The sequence below is a fragment of the Papilio xuthus genome, unplaced genomic scaffold, assembly GCF_000836235.2.
Source record: "Papilio xuthus unplaced genomic scaffold, Pxut_1.1 DF827679.1, whole genome shotgun sequence".
In the NCBI taxonomy this organism is placed as follows: domain Eukaryota; kingdom Metazoa; phylum Arthropoda; class Insecta; order Lepidoptera; family Papilionidae; genus Papilio; species Papilio xuthus.
Window position 1 is genome coordinate 1,472,657 of NW_013530970.1, and position 24,290 is coordinate 1,496,946.

The 24,290-nt window shown below is 33.8% G+C and overlaps 2 protein-coding genes across 2 annotated transcripts in view; one reads left to right on the plus strand and one right to left on the minus strand.

The window, feature by feature from the left end:
• Window positions 1-24,290, minus strand: part of Flo2 (flotillin-2) — a 162,895-nt gene that overhangs the window by 92,334 nt on the left and 46,271 nt on the right. The gene's annotated exons all lie outside the window — the stretch shown is intronic.
• Window positions 5,267-18,928, plus strand: LOC106117671 (glucose dehydrogenase [FAD, quinone]). The gene is made up of 4 exons (XM_013312073.1): window positions 5,267-5,472; window positions 15,943-16,454; window positions 16,751-16,896; window positions 17,347-18,928. The coding sequence occupies exons 2-4, from the start codon at window positions 16,202-16,204 to the stop codon at window positions 18,802-18,804; spliced, it is 1,857 nt and encodes a 618-aa protein (XP_013167527.1). The 5' UTR covers window positions 5,267-5,472; window positions 15,943-16,201; the 3' UTR covers window positions 18,805-18,928.

A 24,290-nucleotide genomic window follows, 5' to 3' on the forward strand; every position in this document is an offset into this window, starting at 1 on the left:
CGTAGCTCATAACATCATGATATGCTCTGATGCAGACCAACGAGCATAAAAACAAGTGGTTTTGCCAAAAAAATGATTTGTAGAAACGTTTCATTCCAATAAATGGACCATAAAGCCTGTTTTCGTTAATAGTTATTAAGATTTAGTACAATAACAAGTTAGCAAAAAAAAGTAGCTGTCGACTTGACTCCGTTAGCACGGAATAAAAAAAGGTTCATAAATAGCACAGTTCTTCCATGTTCTACATCTGAGTCAAATATCATCAATATCCGTTGATACCTTCGAACAAACATTCATCCATCCGTCTAAACTATTAAGATATTTCGAAATGTATCAACGGAGTTCAGTCACTAATGAGTGTTATTCAAGTTAAGTATTATTAGACACAGTAATGGTCATTACTTTTGTTAGTATTACACAATAATACATAACATATATAGACCGGCCATATAACCCGAAAAACCGATAACCGTCGGTGTAGACGAGTTCTTGAATGGAGACCACGGGTCGGCAAACGTAGTGTAGGACGTCCTCAGACTCGGTGGAGCGAAGATCTTCGCAGGGCAGCTGGCAAGAGCTGGATGAGAGTGGCCGAGGATCGTGCTCAGTGGCGTGCCATGGGAGAGGCCTATGTCCAGCAGTGGACTAGTATAGGCTGATGATGATGACATAACATATGAGTTGCTTACCAAACTAGGGACAAAACTAATTATGACTGTATGGTACAGTCACAATTAGTCGAGTCTCTACCCTGACTTAGTGCGTTCAGTCACAAATACCCATTTGTTTTTCAAATAATAATTTAATTTTGTTAATATTACACAATGATAACACGTAAGTTGCTTACCGTATTACATGAATAGACTGATAGGCTGTTTAGTATCAGTACTGCGCTAGTACATCAGTAATTGCCGCATGCAACAGACAGGTTTGAGATGCAATCGACTATGCACTTCCTTGGCTTACATAAGCCGCAACGCAGACTAACTCTACAGTACTGTGATATCATTGCATCGTATACAGAGGACCATAAGTATACTCTACTTGAGAGCATTGAGAGAGGGTGTATAATTATTTTACTATTATAATATTATATTTATAAATGTTTGAAAATTTAGACATTATTAGTTAGAATCCTTTGGTGCGAATGGCGCGCTTTCATTACAAAGTCAAATGTCAGAATGATTAATGAGGGAACATAAACGTCGACATTTTAGTAAGACTAGTGTTGCGCCAGTATATCGGCACAGTGTCGGATTTTCTTCCTAACAGTATGGGTGAATGTTTGTTAGAAGGTAACTCCAGAACGGCTGTATGTGTCATTGTCTGGAAGAACACGGGTTGCTTAACACGTTTTTGTTTAATTACGCCCGAACAAAGTCGGACGAAAAACAGTTGTTGATTTTTATGGATGATGGAATGGTGGTATCAACAAAGTAGGATTTACTACATATTCAAACTTTCCAATTAAGTTTTATATTGAAGAGTATTAAAATCTATACGATAAATTAGAGATTTCTCTAATATCTCTAATCGAGAAGGGATTTAAAAATAGATCAGGAAAGTTAAATTCAAAAGACATTAAACGATGTTTCCCACATAAAAAATCTCACGGAACAATGCCTAAACATACTTGAAACGCGGACATACGAGTCTGAGTAATAAGACGAAAAGAGTATCTCAAAGAATCTTATATATGTAACTCTTTTCGCATGGATAGTATAATTTCTGACGCATATCTTTGTTCTCCATTAAAATTCCTCTCACACGGCATTGCGTACCTGGAGGGAAGGAACAGTTTCACATCGGAGTCAACAGTGCGCGACTCACGTACACCTTTTATATAATCGAGTAAAATTCAACTCGATTGCACCACTATCGATAAGAAAAAAATCAATGAAAAGCGCGCTCTTGACAAAATCGAGCCGTTTAATCGATTATTGTAATAGCGTGTGATGAAAATTGATTTAAAATACCAGTTGCCATCTTTGCTTTGTATAAAACTGCATATTTGAATTTCGAATACACCCAGTATTCGTATTTCGAAATTCAATCAATCGATTCGTAATAACGATATAAATCTTTGATTAAATAACCAGACTTATCAACTCATATTTTTACATTCAACCGAGAAAAGTTAGTTTAAATTTCCACTAACGTTTCGATCAGATGCTTAACCATATTGTGTGAAACAGTAGAACCCCATTGTTATAACGTATTCCGTCACATTTGACGGAATAGTTTCGTCACATTTGACGCTAGACGCAATCGAGACGCGTAACTTGTGTCAAAGTGACTCATTAGGTAATGATTGTACGCAAATGATCGGCAAACACTAGTCTTAGTTTGTCTAGATCTCATCTATCTATATATATAAAAGAAAGTCGTGTTAGTTACACTATGTACAACTCAAGAACGGCTTTACTGAAATGGCTGAAAATTGGTGAGGAGGTAGCTTAGAGTCAGGAGACGGACATAGGATACTACTTATTCCTTTTTTTTAATTTATGCCTTGAAGAGCTGCTTTTTATTTAACTTACTAATATTATAAATGCGAATGTTTAGATGGATGTGATGTGGATGGATGGATGGGCTACACTAATTAAGTTTTTTATATATCCCCGCGGACGGAGTCGCGGGCGACAGCTAGTTCCAAATACAACTAAGGACATAGGCATAATCTTCATGCAATTTCTTTGTGCGTGATCGGCAAAGTATTTAGTACTTTTAAATCTGTATCAGTCGTATATATAATCTTACTAATATTATTAATGCGAATGCTTAGATGGATGGATGAATGGATGGATATTTATTCAAAGGTATATCCAGAAGAGGTGCATGGATCTCGCTGAATTTTGGAACACATAGGCTACTTAATCTTTTTTAATGCCGCATAACGGGAGTCGCGGGCGACAGGTAGGTCATACAAATTCACTCCTTTCTTACGCCTATCATTTTTAAAACAAACCTATAAAAAAGTAAGAGTCGGAAAGCTTTGCAAACTGTTGACGTAAGCGTTGCATTGTATCCCCGCGCGTGGGCACTTTCGTTTTCTGGATGAAAGTGAATTCGCTTCCTCACTGTCAGCTTTGACACACTTTCTTGCCGGCGGAAGTTGATTTAATTAGTTTAAAGACATAAAATTCTACATTTTAAAGCTCATTTAAAATGAATTAGTAGAGTCACTCGAATCTATCTTAAATAAGGACGACATTTTTTACATTATAATACTGAATAAGGAAAACAAAAGAAACGAGGAAATAAAGAATAAGAAAATAGTAAGAAAAGGTAGGGAAGAAGAATTCAGTTGTCTTAAATATTCTAATTGAATGAAACCTTCCAAGTCGTGCTTTGTCTCACTTTTAACTTGCCATTTCCTGTCCTTCCCGTAAACATAACACAACGCATACTAATTTGAAATTTTCTTCGACATTGCAGTCACCACTATTGCCATAAAATTCAAAAATTGGATAATTAAAATAAAACAATTGAATCTTTTTTAATACCATAAGGTGGCCGGCGAGCAGCCATATAAGTTCGCCGAAATAGCGAAGCAGTCGCTGCCCTTAGGTATCCGCAATTACAGATGCGTTGCCTACCTTTGAGAGGATATATAGAAAGAGTATCCCCTTGCTATGTGTCCCCTCCTGTGTCAAATAATTTTCCTGTACCCTTTTCTTATACAAAAAGGGACTAAAATGAGGCCTCCAGTACGCACAATCATCAGACGAAACGCAAATTACTTCCACTTGACGCTTGTCTTCTGTGTGGCATATATTGGCATAGTCTAGAAATCAAAGACCTTGATATTATTTTTGTTGGTCTGTACGGTTGTCAAACATATAGAAATCATACGTACGTGTCAGGAAGCATGTATCACCCAATATGCGGGCGATATGTTTCACAATCATAGGATTTAGGACGATGGAGACTACGTGCATCAATATGTATGTGTGTCGTAATTATTACGTGTTTCGAGGCGAGATTTTTAAATTTACATTGTCATTTATATGGTAATTCAAATAATAACCTACGATTACCCGTAGAAGAGTTTCACTATTAAACGATGTAGCACAAAACTGGATAAAATTAAGAGAAATCTGCAAACATTGCTAGAGTTAAGCGACAATTAGTTAACATAATTTTATCTCATAAATCGCCAATTAACAAAAGAATACAACCTCATCGTAACTTCTTTTTTTTTAGTCAAACTTTTTTTTAACCTAACCTTAGACTACCAAAACATTCTGTGTATCCTTCTTTATCACGTTCTCCTTAACTTCTAATGCCGAGTCGTTAACTTTTTATAAGTACCAAACATGATAACAAAAAAAGTTAGAACTGTACAATGAATCGACAACCCTATTAAACTTCCTTTAGATTACAAAAAATTTATAACACCACGGCTCAATATCAAAAGATCGACAGCCCTAACTATTGCCGCATCCTACGCAATCGGTAGAGCACACGGCACGCTAACCCTGTCCGAAAAAGTCGACCCACATAAGGCCGTGGCCGTAACATATTACGCTGTCAGCGTGGGGAGGGTTGCACCACCACGACCGGCCGGTGTCAGTCGAAACCGCGGAGTCGTATCGCGTTGCCGCGAACCTTCCGAGCCGCAAAAGAATAGAACGTCCGTTACATTTGAATTTATTTTAACGTTCATTTAAAAAAAAATCAATGTTCTTAATTCAAAAATTATTTTTCATTTCAAAATTTGTTTTTTTTTACAAATTATTGTGTTTTGTTGCCAATATTTTAATGGTATTTTATAAGCATAAAATTGTTAAAATATTCCAGAAAAAAAGATTTTTTTTGTAAAATCACATACGTTTATTTGCTCATGTGTACACCAAAAAGCATCTTTAAATTTAGACAAATAGTTTCATTGTATTTATTTTTAATGAGTTACGTCTTTTAAAGTCCGGGTCGATAACTATTTAAGCACTATTATGTACTAGATTAGATAACACTGCAATTTGTAAAGCTGTTGCACTTATCGCTGATTGTTATTGTAATACAATATTAATAACAATAATCAATAACATACCGTAATAACAAAATTACAATGATCTTTAATCATTTAATTATAAAACAGTGATTAAATCTACGCATAATATGTTTAGTAAGTCGTTAGAAACATACTGCAGGATTTTTTTTTAATTTCCATATTCAATGGCAATAAAAAAGACTGTCAATTAATAAATTGACAGCCCTTTTTATTAAAAAGAAATAAAAAAAATCGATTTGTCATCAGTGTAATCGATGTTGGTGAAAACGTTAGAGACGTGCATCAAAAAGACGAATATCAAACATATCGACAATTTTGAAAGTGTTGTGTCATGAGTGGTTATATACGCATTATACAAAACTCGAATGAATAGTAATTTAATAATAAAAATAGAACATTATACGTATAAAGTGTTTTGGTGCAGTGCGTTGTGTAAGCGGTGAACTACAGCCATGAAAGTAAGTTTCCTTGTATCTATTGACACGTAATATGTACTAACTTTAAACTAAAATACGCTATCTTACTTATATTATAAATGCGAATGTTTGGATGGATGGAATGATGTTTGTTTGAAGGTAACTCGCAAACGGCTGTATACATCTCGATAAAATTTGGCATAAATGTAGGACATAGTCTGGAAGAAGACTCAGGTTAATGATTGAGTTTTTTTTTAAACAGCGCGGATGGCGTCGCGTGCGACAGCTAGTAAAATCACAGATGCAATAAACTATCTTATCGTATTTTAAGAACTGAAATTGTGTACCATTAATTTTTAAAGCAATTGACATTTAAAAACTAATCTTAAAAGAGTGTAACATGTTACTTTAATAGTTAAAAGAGTTTAAAGGATGTTCTCAAAAACATTCCTATAAAAAAATAGTTTTAATTAAAACATAATTTAAAAAAAGAACGTAATGATAAAAAATTGAAAAATAAACAAAAGACGAACTACAAAAAAATATTTATTATACTCATTATATTAGTTCATTGGTGAACAATTTAAATTAGGCGCCGTATACTTGCATCAAAAAAGTCATAGATAAATTTCACGTGTCAAGGTCTCTATATAATGAGGTCTGAAACCGGTGGTTATTAGTGCCGCTAGCCTTATATAATGTTATGACGAAATTACTAATTATATACCAACTAATGACCTATTGATACTTGATCAAATGCAATTCATATCATGACAGAATTAGCTGTCGTCCGCGACTCCGTCCGCGAGGAACTTAAAAAGTACTTACGTAGTAGCTTATGTCCTCTTCCAGACTATGTTCTTCATCTATGTCAAATTTCAGCGAGCTCCGTTCAGCCGTTCTGGAAATACCTTTAAACAAACATCCATCCATTCATCCATCCAAACGTTCGCAGTTTCAAATAGTCTATTCACGCTGTCACTTTCCTCTTGCAATGTTCGTCTCGTTATTCATTGTCGGTACTAAATGCAACTCATCTTCTGATGATGCAATATTTATCCCATTCACAATCTCTTTTCAAAAAGTTTACATAACATAGAACATTTTAATCTATTCTCCTAATGAGTTTAAATGACAAGGACCTCAATTGAACTATGTCAGACTAAATAACAAACAACATCCGGTCTTACAATCAATAAACAAAACAATTTAGATCATGTAAGTGCGTCAAAAGTTAAATCGACACTCGCAAATAGTACAATAGCTTCAATTACATCTGTTAATAATTTTAATTTGTTCTCCAAAAGAGTTATTTGAAAAACAAATTAATGATTTTATAGTCTATAGCTGTCGACCACGACTCCGTCTGTTCGAAATTTAAAAAAAAAATAGTAGTCTGTGTTCTTGCAGATTATGTCATCTATGTCAAATCCATGCAGCCGTTCTGGAGATACCTGCTAACATACATCCATACATTCGCATTTATAATATTAATAATGTAAAATTCCCACACCAAAACAAAACACCCTATAAATACAAATGTTACTGCATTCGAACACTCCAGTTACTAGAACACGCATAAAACCAGCTGACTTAACGTGTTGGTAAACAGTAAACACGTTAGCATTTTATCATGTTGGTAAACACGCGCCGGCGGGCTTATTTGTAATAGTTACAAAATGGCGAATTTTATAAAATGTCGTTCTATTCTCGCGTTACATCGAGATTAGGTTATGCATTTCTCAACGCATACTTAATATACATTAAAAATGGCCATGACTGAGTTTCTTTGAAGACTTTTTAAAACGAACGACCGCTGTCCAAATACAAGATAGTCAAAATAGTAATTTGTACAGAAAATTATAAACATAGATTATAAAAAAGATCTATAGTCAAATATAACTTATCATAATGAAAGCGAAAGCAAAACATTATTAAAAAAATATTTTATTCAATTTCTTCATTAATGTTGGTATCGTTTTAAAGTTATTAATTAAATACATAATAGTATAATAAAGGTATTTAATTTCCAACACGTATTTTAACAACGTCATCAAGAAATTTTATCAAATTTGTTTGATCTACCATGGTTTTTTGATTCCAAAATTCCCGGATGACTGTTCATTTTATTCAGAAACTATGGTCTCAAAAGCCCACGGCTAGACATTTAAGGTGACGCTTTTAGGATAGGGTTTGAAAGCCGTATGAAAAACGATAGTTATTTGGGGTCGCGAAATTGTCGATTTAAGAAACGTTTAAACCATCTTATGAACTAAATGCATTGACTTAGGAAATACACATATGTTCAAGACGAAAAAAAATGTAAATACAAACATATTACGTAGTCAGAGACATAAAGGTGTTAAGTATTATTTCATTTGCATGACGAAAAGCCGTTAGTTACGTTGTATCCATTTTACAATACACAAACTCGCGTCTATTGTTAAGTTTGACTGTAACAGAACAGAATATACAACGAAACGAATCATGTTAATTAGTTAAACGTTTCAAAATGAAATAACGTTTTGATGACGAAATTTACATCGAGTCTTTCACTGACTTAAAGTGAATTATTGTGTTTTTTACTTACAATAAAGTCATCATTCAATTTAGCAGTATCCACTCTTGCGGAAGATATGAGAGCAAACAGTGGGCGATTGTATTCATGTTGAGGGTTACCCAACGATGTGCATTGGCAATACAACTAGAGTGCGTTCAACGGACCTTTTTCATTGTAACTGACGTAACATACCATTAAAGGTTGAGCCATGCACCGTTTGACTTTGTCTTTTTATTCGCAGAATAGTGTCATTATTAAGGCATCGCATCAGCAACTTCTGTATATAGTCAACAGTTATCTATTTCGGCATATTCAACTGGCCAATAGCTCGTTTGTCACTTTATGATATATAAAAAAAAACTTTATGTTCGACGCGATTGAGGCGCTATTTGAAACTTACTGAAAATTTCGACTGTAATGACTGGATTGACACATATTTTCATCCCTTACATTCTCTTACAAAAAACAGAGACAACAATCTTGGTGATAACAATTGTCATTTTAAACATAGAAAACAAACCTTATGAAGAAAGAATAGACTGAATTTTATTCTTTTGTTCTATGTTTATGTGTTCTGTCCCTTAGTGACGGGCTTGTTCATAGTGCCCCCGAGATCTCATCCGCGTCTATACCTGCGAGTCAATCTGAACAAACACCAGCATCAAAATAAATAAGTGTAACGTATCAAATCAATAATCGAAAGAAAACCGTGAAGACGGTACCGACACAGAGGTTGAAAGTGGAACCAATCAGAAATGCGACTACGTCAGCTGTGGCGCGTAATTCTCATTTGACCATCCATATTTTATAATCCAAAATTTTAAAGAGCATTTGAAACATTCAATTTATAGACAAATATTGAATAGTCTAATATTATCTTACGCTGTTTTTGTAGTACAACATTCATAAAAGTAAGAAAACCAGAGAATAACAGTAATGTTTAATAAATTTTACCGCAGGTTTCTGAGACCAATATCTCTGTATAAATCATATAGTCATCCATGTCATTATCGTTGACAAAAGAGAAAACAATATGTTTTAATCGCAGATTTTGGTCTTGGAAACTCACGGTTAATCTGATCTATCCACGTAAACCATGCATAGACAGCCTGGAGGGGTGGGGCTAGACCAGTGGTTCCCAAACTTATTTTGTCTACTGCCCATTTTGAGAATAAATATTTTTAGCGCCCCCATATTTTCACATATTCAAAAACCACTATAACTTCAAATTAAATTAATTAATTATTGTGACCTATATGTGTATTAACGGAGAATTCTAAACGAAACTTTTACTATAACCCACAACTTGAGACCTGTAGCGTCCACAAGAGGGCGTTATCGCCCACTTTGGGAAAGACTGGGCTAGATAAAGTGCATTTGCTTCGAAGCAATTCCATAACGAATTTCAAAAATGTATAGAACTGACGCGCGACAATCACGTGACTTATCATAGTCGTAACGTAGTTATTGTCAGTTCTTAAATTCGAATTGATCATGACGTCTTTGTATAATATCTATCACTAATTAGGTTAGTGTTAAGTCTGAGTTAGCTAGACGATGTCGTAACAATTATATAACGTGTTACCATGGTTACGTTTTGAAATGCAAACATCGGTAATCTCATCGTCCAAGTTGCAATAAAATTGGCCCAACAGACCGGAACATACTAAAACTGACCGAAATCTGTATTACTTTTTGCTTATAAAAAGTGGAAAACCTTGACCATTGCCAATCTTTTTACTAAGCGTCAGGTAAACGATCACACTTTTTATTTGATTGTATACATGTTTGTCAAATAATTTCACAGCAAGCGGTTTTAACATTGTTATATTTGAAATGTTTGATGTAGTAGGGGAAGTCCAGCTGCCACGCTAATAAACCAAAATTCTTCGGTTGGTCTCCCCTACTAAGTATTTTCTCGATCAAACTTTAGCACGAGTTAATGTGTTAATTTATTAATTTAAAAAATATCAAAACGATTGATTTAATCGATTTAAAACTACTCTAACGGTGGGTTATCTCATATGTTTTGTCAAAGATAATGACAGGGAATGACAATATGTTTTATACAGAGATTTTAGTCTCAGAAACCGATGGTAAATATTCAGCCAGTTATCCAGAGCTTTTACGAATAAACTTTAAAAAAATAAAAAATTGTACTTAAAATAAATAGTTAAATGTCAGTCCATATATATTAAACATAAAAATAATTGCTTGATGACCGTGAACTGAATATGTTTTAAAATTAAGAAACCTGTACATGAAATAACGAAAACTGTCAAATGGTTACAAAACCTTTATATGCCTACATTATTTATATTATTAGCATAAATATAAGAATCAAAGGTGTCAATTGAAACCCAGTTTTACATTTCTCAATAAATATGTTCATATTTTTTGATAAATTATTTGAATAATTTGTAGTGAATTACTATTTTTTATGTTTCGTTCCATCATAATTATATTTCTAATCCTAACCGGTCTAATGTTACATAAAATAAATAAATATATATTATTATTATTAAATTATTCAAACTTTCGTGAGATATTATACTAAACTGATATATAAACACGGCTAAACACTCACGTATATTCGTCCGTTGGCGGCACCGACTAGTTTCAAGCTCATCGGTGGTATTATTTCGCGGACGCGGCCCGTCGCTCACTGACCAGTACCACTCATCCTGATGAAGGGCCCCCGATGGGCTCGTAACTAGTCGGTGCTGCCCCCGGACGAATATACGTGAGTGTTTAGCCGTGTTTATATATCAAATATTATTATTTTTTATTAACGGGTTTGTTAAAAAAAGGGTATTGACAGACAGACAGACGGACAACAAACTGATCCTATAAGGGTCCCTTTTTTCCTATGAGGTACGGAACCCTAAAAATGAAGAAATTATCTATAATTATAAATAGTAACGCGCACCGTGAGAAGGTTCCTGTCTGCAGCCCTGACCGCTGATTGGTTGAGTCATGGGATTTCGCAGTGATGCTAAATATATATTTTTTTAATATATTTTTTAATATTTTTCAATTTATATTTGAAATGTATAATATTAAAAATATGATAAATAAATCTATACTAATATAATAAAGCGGAAAAGTATTTTTGTTTGTTTGTTTAAACGCGCTAATCTCGGAACCTATTGGTCCGATTTGAAAAATTCTTTTTTTGTTAGATAGTCCATTTATAGAGGAAGGCTTTAGGCTATATAACATTACGCTGCGACCAATAGTATTTTTTTAATTCCTCGCGGACGGAGTCGCGGGAGACAGCTAGTAATTAAAAAAAGAGATAATAAATTTATACGCAATATTAAAACAGAAGTTAAAGACATCGACTTTTACCTCAAAGTACTTTCAAGGTTATTGACGCAATTGAACATAACATCATTAGTATTCATTAAATTGCAATTAAATTTAACATAAAAATTACAATCAAGACGCACAACAAACCTTTAAAATCTTTTTGCGAGTCAACATGCGTCATTCCACTTGTGTATCATGTTTTTGCCCACGCGTAGTAATCATATTCTGTGCAGTGAAGTTGTTAGCTATCATGAACATATAAATGCTATATAAAATGGAAACGTGCGATAATATGCACGTAATATGCGGTACATTACATCGCCGGTTATCACTAACACGTAATGTTCATGTTATGTAATTACATAACATGAACTTAATGTGTAATATACACTTAGATATTCACTTAGATACTTAGGTCTTTGTAATATCCTGAAGCCGTCCATATATAAGGGTGTTTACTAGTAGGGGGTGCGGCTGGTCCCCCGCCGCAATCACTATGTCTGTTTTTTTCCTAGAAGTACACTTTCTAGATAAAACTATAACAATAGTGGAGCCAGCAACAAAATCTGTTGCACAAACTCGGCTTAACCGGCGCAACGACCACACAGAAAATAGGCGTCAAGTGTGATTCCGGGTTTTGTCTGATGAGTGCATTTGGCAGAGGAGAGGACGCATAAAGGAAATATCCGCTTTCGGCAATGGCGATGTATTTGCATACGGATGACGATGGGCAGGGGTAACGTAAAAATTTTGGCGAAGTAAAGTGGCCGCTATCTCTTTTGCAACTTTATCCTATAAAAATTTGCGCCCTGAAGGTCTAAAGTACGAACGACTCAAATTACCAAAGTAATAAAGTTCAACCGAGTATTTGGACGACTTAAAAAAAGGAATGTTAACACATTAATCAGACAGTTTTATATCTCAGTTTGGCTCCATAACTTATAGGGGGACATGAAATGAACGAAGTCCCATCTAGGTCATTACAGGTCATGGCCGTTTTTTTATCTTAATGTAATGTTAATATCTCCAATTAACAAGCCACCGACCTATCAATAAAGGTCGTGGCACACCGGGCCAGGCCTACAGATATTGCGCGGATAGCTTATGTAACAGAGAAAGTGTTTTCGACGGCCTTCACCCGCTTTACAACTTAGCCGGGTTACGATACGTCTTCGCGAAGTTTCTTACTAACGGAATGTTGATTTTTACGATAAAGTTTTATAACTTTTACATAAATATTTGTAAACCAAATTTACATTTTATATATAACTAGCTGTCGCCCGACACTCCGTCCGCATGTTTGTCTAAAAAATAAAAATTTTGGGGTGGACTACCCTTAACATTTAGGGGGATGAAAAATATATGTTGGCCGATTCTCAGACCTACTCAATATGCTCACAAAATTTCATGAGAATCGGTCAAGCCGTTTCGGAGGAGTATAGGAACGAAAATTGTGACACGAGAATTTTATATATAAGATTTAATGCATCAAACAAATCCAATCAGAGTTTTGTTTTCAAGTATATTGCCTTTCACAATATTATATCAATAAAAAATCTGGTGAGACTGACAAGGTCACTTAATACACGGAATTATTTGTTTTAATTTATTTAACCTTGATCGACTATATATTAACTGGCTATCGCCCCCGACTTCATCCGCGTGGAATTAAAAAACACAATTAGAGGCCTATGTGTTCTTCTAGACTATGTTCTATAATTATGCCAAATTTCAGCGAGTTCCATACAGCTGTTCTAGAGATATCTTAAAACAAACATCCATCCTTCCGTCTATTTAAACTTTCGCATTTATAATATTAATAAGATTGAAGAATAAAATCTATTGTATTAAAGTAGGTCTCTCATCTTTATTCCGATGCCAACTTCACATTTTTATTCTAATATCATTTTTTGTAGGCTGTTATGGTATGTTTTCATATATAAAATTGTTTCATTTTTCATATCAATAGGTTTTTTTTATTTAGAAATCTTTTATGCCAGTATTAATTTCTATTGCATTAACCCTTATGTTCATTTTGTATAGTAAACCATACATATAACTCTATAAAAATATACGATCACTATAAAATAATTTTTAACTTAGTTTCATTAAACTTATTTTTGCTTTTGCGTATTTTTTGTTTCTCTTCAAATAAAAAAATCTTGCCACAATAAGTGTTAATGTTAATTTAAATTACATTTTCCCAACGTTAATATATCAAGTAAATTGTGTAAACACATACTTTAAATTACATTACGATGACTTAACATTTCTACCGACCCGTTTTGTCGCAACACAGATGTGTACAATCGAAAGTTCGATAGACGACCTTCACCTGAAGACGGCGGATTTTTACCGACAAACTGGTTATCTCTTACATAAGATTTGTTTATCAATAAATTCAACATAACGCGTACCTATTCTATAATTGCAACGCGATAGTGATGATACATTTGCATTTATGTATGTTGCACACAGCTGAAGCAAAGCGATTTTAGATATAAAAATCTACTAAACTGCTAGTTAGTTTAAAAATAAAAAAAATGGGACACAGCTGCAAGCAAAATGTTTCGATCAAAAAAAATAACATGAGCACCAGGAGCGGAGTTACGCGGTAACACACGTAAAAAAGAAACATACAGACGAATTGATAACCTGCTTCTTTTTGTAGTCGACTAAAAATGGCACGAGTTTGATTTGTTCCAGAGAACCGTTCAAAAATTGTGGAGCAAACCCTCTGTACTCAGTTTTTTCAAAACTTCGCTTCCAATTCGCTTTCATTGTGTGTTACTGGCATTAAAGTCGTTTACAAGTAACCTAATATTTAGATGGTATTCGGTTACATCATCGAGTCACGGAAGTCAAATAACTGACTTTTGAAATTTTATTTTAATTTCTTGAACATTAATACTAATACATACATGTAAATTTGGAAATAAATCTAGGAAGTTGTAAAAAAAAATTAGTAAACTTTTTTTACTTTTAGCGCAGTCGCCAGGGGTACTTTTTGTGTGCACAAAAGGCCCGCATTCTATACTATACATTGTACATAAAATTAAAAAAAAAAAACATGAATATAAAACTCTATCGTTACGAAACTAAATAATATTATGAGTATACACATGTAATTCTAAACATCAACAATACGACTACGCACGAAATATCACAATGCCCTAAAACAGGGGTGTCAAACCTGCATGTATCATAGTGTCATTTTTCTATAGAAAATTTATTAATTTAGATTTTGTGATTATTAGGAACATTTAAAAGGGTAGGGGAACTTTTTTCGTACTGCATATTGTGTTTTGTAAACAGCAAAGTGGTTTTAATATTGTAGCATTGGTGTGACACCCCTGTCCTAAACTAAGATCACGCTCCAAAAACTACGGAAGAATACAATACAAGCATTGTTCTTATCTGTAATCTACATGTTGTTACCTCAATAAATTAATTCATTAAAAACGTTTAATTGCAGCAAATTAAACTAATAGCCGAATATAAAAAACTCGCTTACTCTGGTCAATATTTAAAAGTTTTATTAATCTTACTAATATTATAAATGCGAATGTTTAGATAGATGGATGTTTGTTAGAATGTATCTTCAAAACGGCTCAACGGATCTTGATAAAATTTTGCATAGATGTAGAACATAGCCTGGAAGAAAACAAAAGCTATTAAAGTTTTTTAGTCGACGTCGACAAAAGATGTATAAACGAATTTTCTTATCTGTTTCTTGTATTAAATTTTAGAAGAATTATATCTTAGTTCCTATTACGTAAACTACTGAAAGCTAAATAAATCGAGTCTGGTCGTTTGAACGTTGAAAAGGAAACTTCCTGATTAGCTAACTAGTTGACAATTTTTAAACAATATATTATTGTCACTGATAGTGGTCTACATTCACTTTCACGCTGCCTGCGTCACTCGTAATGCCTAGGAATTAGATCACATCTTCCGCACTGCTAGGAAATAGTACCTCTCTCTTACACACAGAGATATATACAGTATGTTTCAAATCTCTTTCACTACTTGTTATTTAATTGCTGTAATAATATAATTATATTGACTTTTTTATCGAATTGTGGCAATTGTTAATAGTCGACCGCGATTTCTTTTGCGTGGAGTTAAAAAATAATAGTTAGTTACCTATGTGTTCTTCCAGACTACATTATGCCAAATTTCGGCGAGATGCGTTCAGCCTTTCTAAAGATACCTTCTAACTAATATCCATCCATACAAACATTCGCATTTTTAGAATTAAAAAAATAATTAACTTACTTTTACTTGCAACTGACGAAATTTTGCGTACTTAAAATTTTATTTATTTAAAGTTTACATACCTGAAACAGAAAAAGGATTTTATTGTAAACACCACATAAAATATAAAAAAAAAGACTTAAAACAATTTTATGATTAGAAATAATACGCGTAAAAAAGACAAATAATAATTGAATAATTCACAAAAAAAATATTTTTTGGACTATAATTATTACTCAACAAAAGATAAACCGTTTAGAAGTCAAACCAACAATGTATCCAATATCATGACAAGGAAAAATTATTTCAGATTAAATTTCTAATTCCTACAGTCAAAGTTTTATACAATAAATTATTTAACAATATTCTACTTATATTTCCAGACGCGACAGTCGAGTTCAATAATCGTCTGTCAAAATTGCGATGCGGACTAATATGCTGTCTCGTCGCTCACCATCTTCAAGCGATAAGAAAGCAATGCGCAGAATCAAACCCCCGGACAGAGAAAAGCAAACGATTCTATAATTAATGAATCTAGTCTTATAACATAAACCAAAGCTATTGATTTTGTTATCAAACAAGCAATCAATAACAAGAAAAGCCTACTTCAAGATATTACTGGCATCCTAGAAAAACAAAAAAATGGGTCTCCATGTGTTATTGGCTTCGACAGCGCTGAAGACGATCAGCGTTACTGGACTGTGGGTGATACCACTGCTACTTGGAGCACTTACGTATCACAATTACAGTTCATATGACCCTGAAGCTAAAGTACTGGATAAAGAACCAAGGAGAGAGTACGATTTTATCGTGGTCGGTGGTGGATCGGCTGGAGCTGTGGTCGCGAATCGACTTACTGAAGTCAAGGACTGGAATCTATTACTGTTAGAGACTGGTGAGTATTCGTATGAATTAATAAAAGCCGATGGATTAATAAAATTAATATATTTAATATTGAATCAATATTTGCCTCTAAGAACAGAAATAGATAGAATTCCCACAATATGATATTTAAATTCTGATCAATTTATCTAAATACAGTTAAATATCACTAAACTATTAGTAGAAAATATTTAGTATGAAATGACTCCAGATTTATGTAAAAATATATCTTACAAGTAGTCTTTTCCTAGTCTAGTCCTATTCTTTTCTTGGCCAACTAATAATAATCACGTTAATTTATATTTTCAGGTCCAGATGAAAACGAGATCACCGACGTGCCTTCGCTGGCGGGCTACTTGCAGCTGACGAAACTTGACTGGCAGTACAAGACTGAGCCCACACCGTACGCCTGCCTCGGCTTCAAGAATCATAGGTGCAGTTGGCCACGAGGAAAGGTAACTTGATAATAGTAAATTACTTGCTTCAGTAGTTTAAGGGTTAACATCTACTCCTCAACTTTTGGCCGAATCGGTACTGCACTCCCCGGCCTCGCGATCGCCGTCGCATCCACTCGTCGCCGCCTCGACGTCGCCGACGGAGCTGGATAGAGATATACGATTGTTAGCAAAAAGTTATGTCATTCTTGCTAGCATGCTTACACCGAGGCAGCGGCAAGTCAATGCCGCGACGTTGCCGGGTGGACGAGGATTGCAGTAATACGTATCGTGTATACCTCAATAAAATCATTATTGTGCAAGAACGCGATCAAGTATGATGTGACAAAATATAATTTAAATACCAATTTTATTCAATTTAATTAAAATAATGCAAAAAAATCCTAATAGTAACCTTTGCGAGGTATTTTAGTTGTATCTTTTGTTAATAGTACTTCGTTTACTTTTCAGGTGCTTGGGGGATCCAGTGTCCTGAACTACATGATTTACGTACGCGGGAACCGATTCGACTTCGACCAGTGGGAGTCATTCGGCAATCCAGGATGGGGATATCGAGATGTACTCAAATATTTCATAAAGTCCGAAGACAACAGAAATCCTTACTTATCTAAGAGCCAATATCACGGAAGAGGTGGTTACCTTACAGTACAAGAAGCACCATGGAGAACACCTTTGGTGGCTGCATTCGTTGAGGCGGGAGTTGAAATAGGTTACGAGAACAGAGACATCAATGGAGCCGTGCAGACCGGATTCATGATCGCACAGGGAACGATAAGACGCGGTTCTAGATGCAGTACAGCGAAAGCATTTTTAAGGCCAGTCCGAACGAGACGAAATCTAGATATATCACTCAACTCTCAAGTTACCAAAGTCTTAATTAACCCAATTACGATGAAAGCATACGGCGTTGAATTTGTAAAACACGGCCAGAAGAGAGTGGTTTTCGCGAAAAAAGAAGTAATATTATCTGCTGGAGCTATAAATAGCCCACAATTACTTATGTTGTCGGGAATAGGTCCTAAAGACCATTTAAGAGAAGTTGGTATAAATGTTTTGAAAGATTTAGCTGTCGGTGAAAATTTGCAAGATCACGTTGGCGTGGGTGGGTTAACATTTCTAGTCGATAAACCAGTTGCAATTGTACAGAATCGTTTCCAAGCATTCCCAGTTACTATGAACTATGTAATTAATGAAAGGGGACCGATGACAACTTTAGGAGGTTTAGAAGGTATTGCCTTTGTTAATACGAAATACGCTAACAGTTCTGGCCTTTGGCCCGACATACAGTTTCACATGGCGCCGGCGTCTTTCTCATCAGATAATGGGCAAATCGTAAGAAAGATTTTAGGTCTTACAGATGAGGTATACGACACTGTATATAAGCCAATTGCCAATAAAGATGCATGGACCATAATGCCACTCTTATTGAGGCCAAACACAAGAGGATACGTGAAGTTAAAGAGTTCCAATCCCTTTGATTATCCAATTATGAATCCTAGATATCATGAAGATAGATTAGACGTTAATCGTTTAGTGGAAGGAATAAAAATAGCTTTGAAAGTAGCAAACGCATCACCATTCAAGCAATTCGGTTCTAGACTTTACATGAAACCATTACCTAATTGTAAGCAATTTAAATTTATGTCTGATGAATACATTGAATGTCAAGTAAGAACGATATCAATGACGATATACCATCAATCTGGTACAACAAAAATGGGACCTTCATGGGATAAAAAAGCTGTAGTGGATCCACGGCTACGAGTGTATGGTATTAATGGACTGAGAGTTATAGATGCTAGTGTTATGCCAACTATAGTTAGTGGTAATACAAATGCAGCAGTAATAATGATCGGTGAGAAAGGTGCTGACATGATCAAACAAGATTGGTTGTCACACAATCGGTGACAAAAGTGTAACTTACCAAAATGTGAACTAATGTGAAAAACTGAAAGTGATTCCAAATAGCTAATTTATCTAATCCTATAAGATTGTAAATATTTGAAAGAAATTAGACTAATTGTATATTATGTTATATCTTTAAATGAGCAATTCTTGTATATATATATATATACAAGAATCGCTCGAAGGTCGGAATCTCGGAATCGGCTCCAACGATTTTCATAAAATTTAGTATATAGGGGTTCCGGGGGCGATAAATCGATCCAGCTAGGAATCATTTTTAGAAAATATCATTTTATTTGTGTTTTATAGATAATCAACTTAAACATAAACTTAACTTTTTCTATCGGTAAGATCGAAAAATATTATTCATATTTCATCATTTTATTAGTAAATCGTACTTAAATATAATTTCCAAAAAACACAATTAAAAAAAAACAGAGTAAAGCTCTGTCATCCAGTTACTAATCATTAAATTAGCAATAATAATTGGTTAAATAGGTTGGCTAGCTAATCGATATTGCACTTAGATGCTGTATCCTCCAGTAAAGCCCCCATGTTATGAATTGTTAAGATGGGTTTCCACTATCATAACATTAACATATTGTCATTGAATATTTTATATTTTACTTATCATTAATATAAATAAAAAACAGAGCTTTGAAAACCACGAGATAACTAAAATATGATATAAAAAATTACATTATATTTTTATCTTTTCTTTTTGAGTTGTGTGCCATAAATTTTATCTATAATAATATTTTGTTCTTTTTTAATCCTTTGTTCTTTTGTGTTAAGATTTATTTTAATATAATAAATTAACGTTGCTCACGAATTGCGCACGAAACAATCATATATGTAGATAAAAAGTTTTGTATTTTCGTAAAAATATAAAGTAAAAAAATAAATATTACAGTTTCGCAAATGTAATAACAAAACTGAAAATAATATAACATTCAACCAAGAAAATCATCAATTGTTACAGTTTTAGTGCCCAGAGAATTTATCTATTGATCATATAATAAATAATGAATCGAGGAAGAGAATAGAAAATTAAAAACAAACATGTAAATATTAGTTATTAATATTCTAGTGAAATAAAAGTTACCAGTTGTTTTAATCCGTTTAATTTTATTTGTTCATATAATTTAGGGTTAGAACTCCTTCGTAAAAGTTGGCGGCAAAGTCTCTGGATAGAAATTTATGAAGGAAAGGTAAGGATCACTTTGCACCGCAGTAGCGCGATGTAGGCTAATAATAATAAAAACATTTCTTAAGAGAAGAATAAGAATTTAATAAGTCACCATAGATGGAGCTTACATACATACTTCAATCATCTTACTAATATTTTTTTTTCTTTATTTTTTTTATAGGGACTTTTGTTCTTTTGAACATGTCAGTCCCATAATCAACTATCACATAATCAATCAACTTAGGAGCTAATTACAAGAATATAGTAAAGTATACATACTAATATTATAAATTCGAATGTTGAGATTGACGGATGGATGTTTGTTTGAAGGTATTTCCAGATCGGCTGCCTCAATCTCCCTAAAATTTGGCATAGATGTAGAACATAGTCAGGAAAAACACATAGGCTACTTACTTTGCTGGCGCATCGGCCCAAAGTGGGTCTTGGCCTCCGACACAAGAGATCGCCAGAGTCGCATAGGTTACTAATTAAGTTTTTTTTAAATTCCGCGCGGAAGGAGTCGCGGGCGACAGCTATTTATTTATATAATATTCAAGCAAAAGGATGTTAAACTTCGACCCAACAGAATTTTACGCATATCATCCATCTACAAAGCTTAATCACTCGACATGATTCATGTTTTAAATTACATCTAATTTAAAACTAAAAATAGAAAAATATTCAGCTTTAAATAATACATAGTTTGCGAGAAACATGTGCAATAAGAACTTTGAATCCTGTAAATTTCCATTGCCGTATCACATAGAAAAACATAATATTGTTATCTCAGTCTGTTAAAAATAATGAGTAGAATATTTACGTTTTATTACAACCGGCTTCATAATTATATATGTTACTGTAAAATCACGAACTCTGGGCAGATCCTATGTACACCAGTATAACCAATGATTTACTAACTAGTATTAGGAAGAAAATCCGAAAATGTGCCAGTGTATTAACGCTACACTAGCTTTACAAAACTGTCGACGTTTATGTCCCCTCACTAAACATTCTGACACTGGACTTTGTAACGAAAGCACGTCATTCGCGCTAAAGGACTCTAACTAATAATGTCTAAAACAATTTATCATAAAAGTCTTGTATAAAAGGATTGGAGCTTTATACATGGGTAATGTACAGCAGACGAGGAGTATTATGCTTGAGGAAATTCACGGTAACAAGGTCAAAATGTGCGCAGTTGCAGTAATTAGAATAAGCAAATATATTTAAAATAATTCAAATATCCTCATTTAGCTTAATGAGCGATTTGCAATGTCTATTTGAAGAAGCAAACGAACAAAAATAAAAATTGCGTATTATAATAAATGTTAAGTTTACAATAGTATACACATTTTAATTTATTTTATAAGATTTTTTTTTAGTTTTATCAGTCCAGATGGTTGTCATAAAAACTTATAAATTATATTAAATTTAAACTCAACAGTGGTAGAGCCCGCTTTAACATCTTCGCACGAATCGGCCCGGCTCGCCCGGTGAATACACAAGACAGGCGTGAAGTGGAAGCAATTCCGCGCTTCGCCTGATGAGTGTGCGTCCCGGAGGCCTAATTTAGTCCTCTTTCCCTTCCCACCCTTTTTCTTAAAAGGAAAGGATGGGAAGTGGAAATGGACTTTTCGTTTATCCTTACCTCCGTCGATTAAAGGTAGGCAACGCATATGCAATTGCGTATGTCTATGGGCAACGGTCACTTCGCTATTTCAGCGATTTCAGGTGGACACTAATTCTTTTAGTTAGCAAGAATAACGCTAGATTTAAAACAAAAATTATTGCTTCTAATATTATTATATAAAGCGAAAGAGTTTGTTTAAACGTGCTAATCTCAGGAACTACTGGTCAAATTTGAAAAATTAATTTTTTCTTGGATAGTCCATTTATAGAGGAAGGCTTTAGGCTATATAACATTACGCTGCGACCAATAGTATTTTTTTAATTCCGCGCGGATGGAGTCTCGGGCGACAGCTTTTATAATGCTTTTAGATCCCTTTCCATTAAAATATTTACGAGCGTTATTTTTTTATTTTGTTACTGCCAGTTTTATCATGAATTTTTTGTTCGTTTTTTGCAGATAACAATTTATATTCTTCATTAATTTAATGATGCAATAATAATTTTTAAAAATAAATCTAAAAAATGATTTTTTTTTACATTTTTTGCTTTTTATGTTATCATTCAAATTATTATGTTGATAAGAAATATGTTTTTATAATCAAAATGTTTTAAAGCTTAAATCTTTTTTTTTAAAACAATTGTATTTATATTTAAATTCTTTATAGTCTGTATTTGCAGTATAAATAAACACAAGAATTTATGTTCTATAAAAACAATAATTTTACATTTGAATTTTTCCAGACACAAAAAATATACATGGTTACTGGATTGAACCTTCTGCTACCCTGATAACCCAACTTGCTATCGTGACTTTTACTGCAAAAATATGACGAGCGCTCCAAAATTTAATGTAAGTCACAGACGTTAGGTTTTATTGCATTAATAAAAACCTTACAGAGATAACAGACAATTAATATTTTCATCATCATCTCACCATACGTCCCCACTGAGGGACTTGAAACCTACACTAAGATAAGGGTGACGAGGCCAGTCAACCAAGGTCATATTTTCATAGCACACGTAATTGTAATTCAGTCATACACACGCTATACAGTTTTTTCTTTTTATTATAAGGTGGGAAACATGCAAGTAGCCACTTAAATTTAACGAAGTAGAGAAGCGACTGCTGCCCATAGTCATCCGCAATTGCAGATGTTATATCTTTAATTAAAGGGGGCCCACATAAAGATATTTACCCTTCCTATGCCCCCCTCCATGAAGTTCACTTCCTGTTCCCATTCTTTCCTTATAAGAAAAGGGCGGAGAGAGAAGGAGTACTAAAATTAGACTTTCACGCACACTCATCAGACGAAACGCGGGATTGCTACCACTTTATTCTTTTCATTTCTTGCGGGCAACAGATGTTATTATTTCATGCATTTTAAGAAAAACCTAACGTGTGTATCCTGCATAATGCAGGTAAAAAAAATACAAAATACTGCATCAATGCTGTAAATGCACTTTATAAGTCATTGACACTACAACTTAACTTATCTCTGGTTACCTGTGGAAAGCTAAATTTAGTTATATGTTTTGGTCATTTTTTTAGTATAACCTTTACTTTAAAATTCTTTGCACAAAGAATTTAAAATATAATATATAAATTTAAATTTAAAATATCTTTATATATATAATTCTTCTGTGAGTGTGTATGTCACTGAACTTCTCTCAAACGACTGGACCGATTTTGATGAAATTTTTTGTGTGTGTACAAGGGGATCTGGGAATGGTTTAGATTCACAATTTTGTCCGCTGGACAATGTTTTTCTAATTAATTTTTAATTTATTAGTAGTTGTTGATTTTGTAATGTTTTACATTGGATCCGACTGTCATTACAGTGTCAATTTTTTTCAGTCAGTTTCAAATTAAAGACGTGTAGATAGGACAACGTCTGTCGGGTCCGCTAGTAATATATAAAATTCTCGTGTCACAATTTTCGTTCCCATACTCCTCCGAAAAGGCTTGACCGACTCTCATGAAATTTTGTGAGCATATTGACTAGGTCTGAGAATCGGTCAACATCTATTTTTAATCCCGCGCGGACGGAGTCGCGGGCGGCAGCTAGTAATATATAATATATGAAATATATAACTTAACATAATAATAAATCTAATGAATGTTATAAATGAAAAATATTTTGCGAGGTTCAGATTAGCATAGTTCTGTTAAAAATGTGACGTTTTTATATCAATAAGTCTCAAGGCAATTGATATACTAAATATATCACAATACATCAAAACTAACATACATATTTATTTTATATTAAATCAAAGAAAGAATAAAATCGTAAAGAAAAAATAAATTTACAGTCGCAGTAAAATGAATAACCTGTGAAGTTACAATAAAATTTAGACCCTTCTTACACAAAATCTTCGAGACGCGGCGAATTAAGTCGCTATACAATGTCATAAAAGCTCGTCGCCGATATTTCTATTATCATCGCCAAAGACAGTCGCTCGCAACTTGTTTGTCAAGTTCGTCGCAAGAAAAGTCGCTGCAATTTTTAAGATAGCGGAGCAAATCTATACAGTTGACTCATTGCTAAGCCTCTATTGGGGACTCACGTCGACGATTCAATGCATAACGCACGCATTGTAGGCGAAAGGCCTTAAGTAAAAAAAAATAATGTCATTCAATAATTATTAACCACTTTCCTTCACAAACAATGTA

Coding starts and splice junctions, on each gene's coding strand:
- LOC106117671 (XM_013312073.1), top strand. CDS start 16,202: ATGGGTCTCCATGTGTTATTGGCTTCGACAGCGCTGAAGACGATCAGC. Junction 16,455..16,750: donor TCTATTACTGTTAGAGACTG/GTGAGTATTCGT, acceptor TTATATTTTCAG/GTCCAGATGAAAACGAGATC. Junction 16,897..17,346: donor GCAGTTGGCCACGAGGAAAG/GTAACTTGATAA, acceptor TTTACTTTTCAG/GTGCTTGGGGGATCCAGTGT.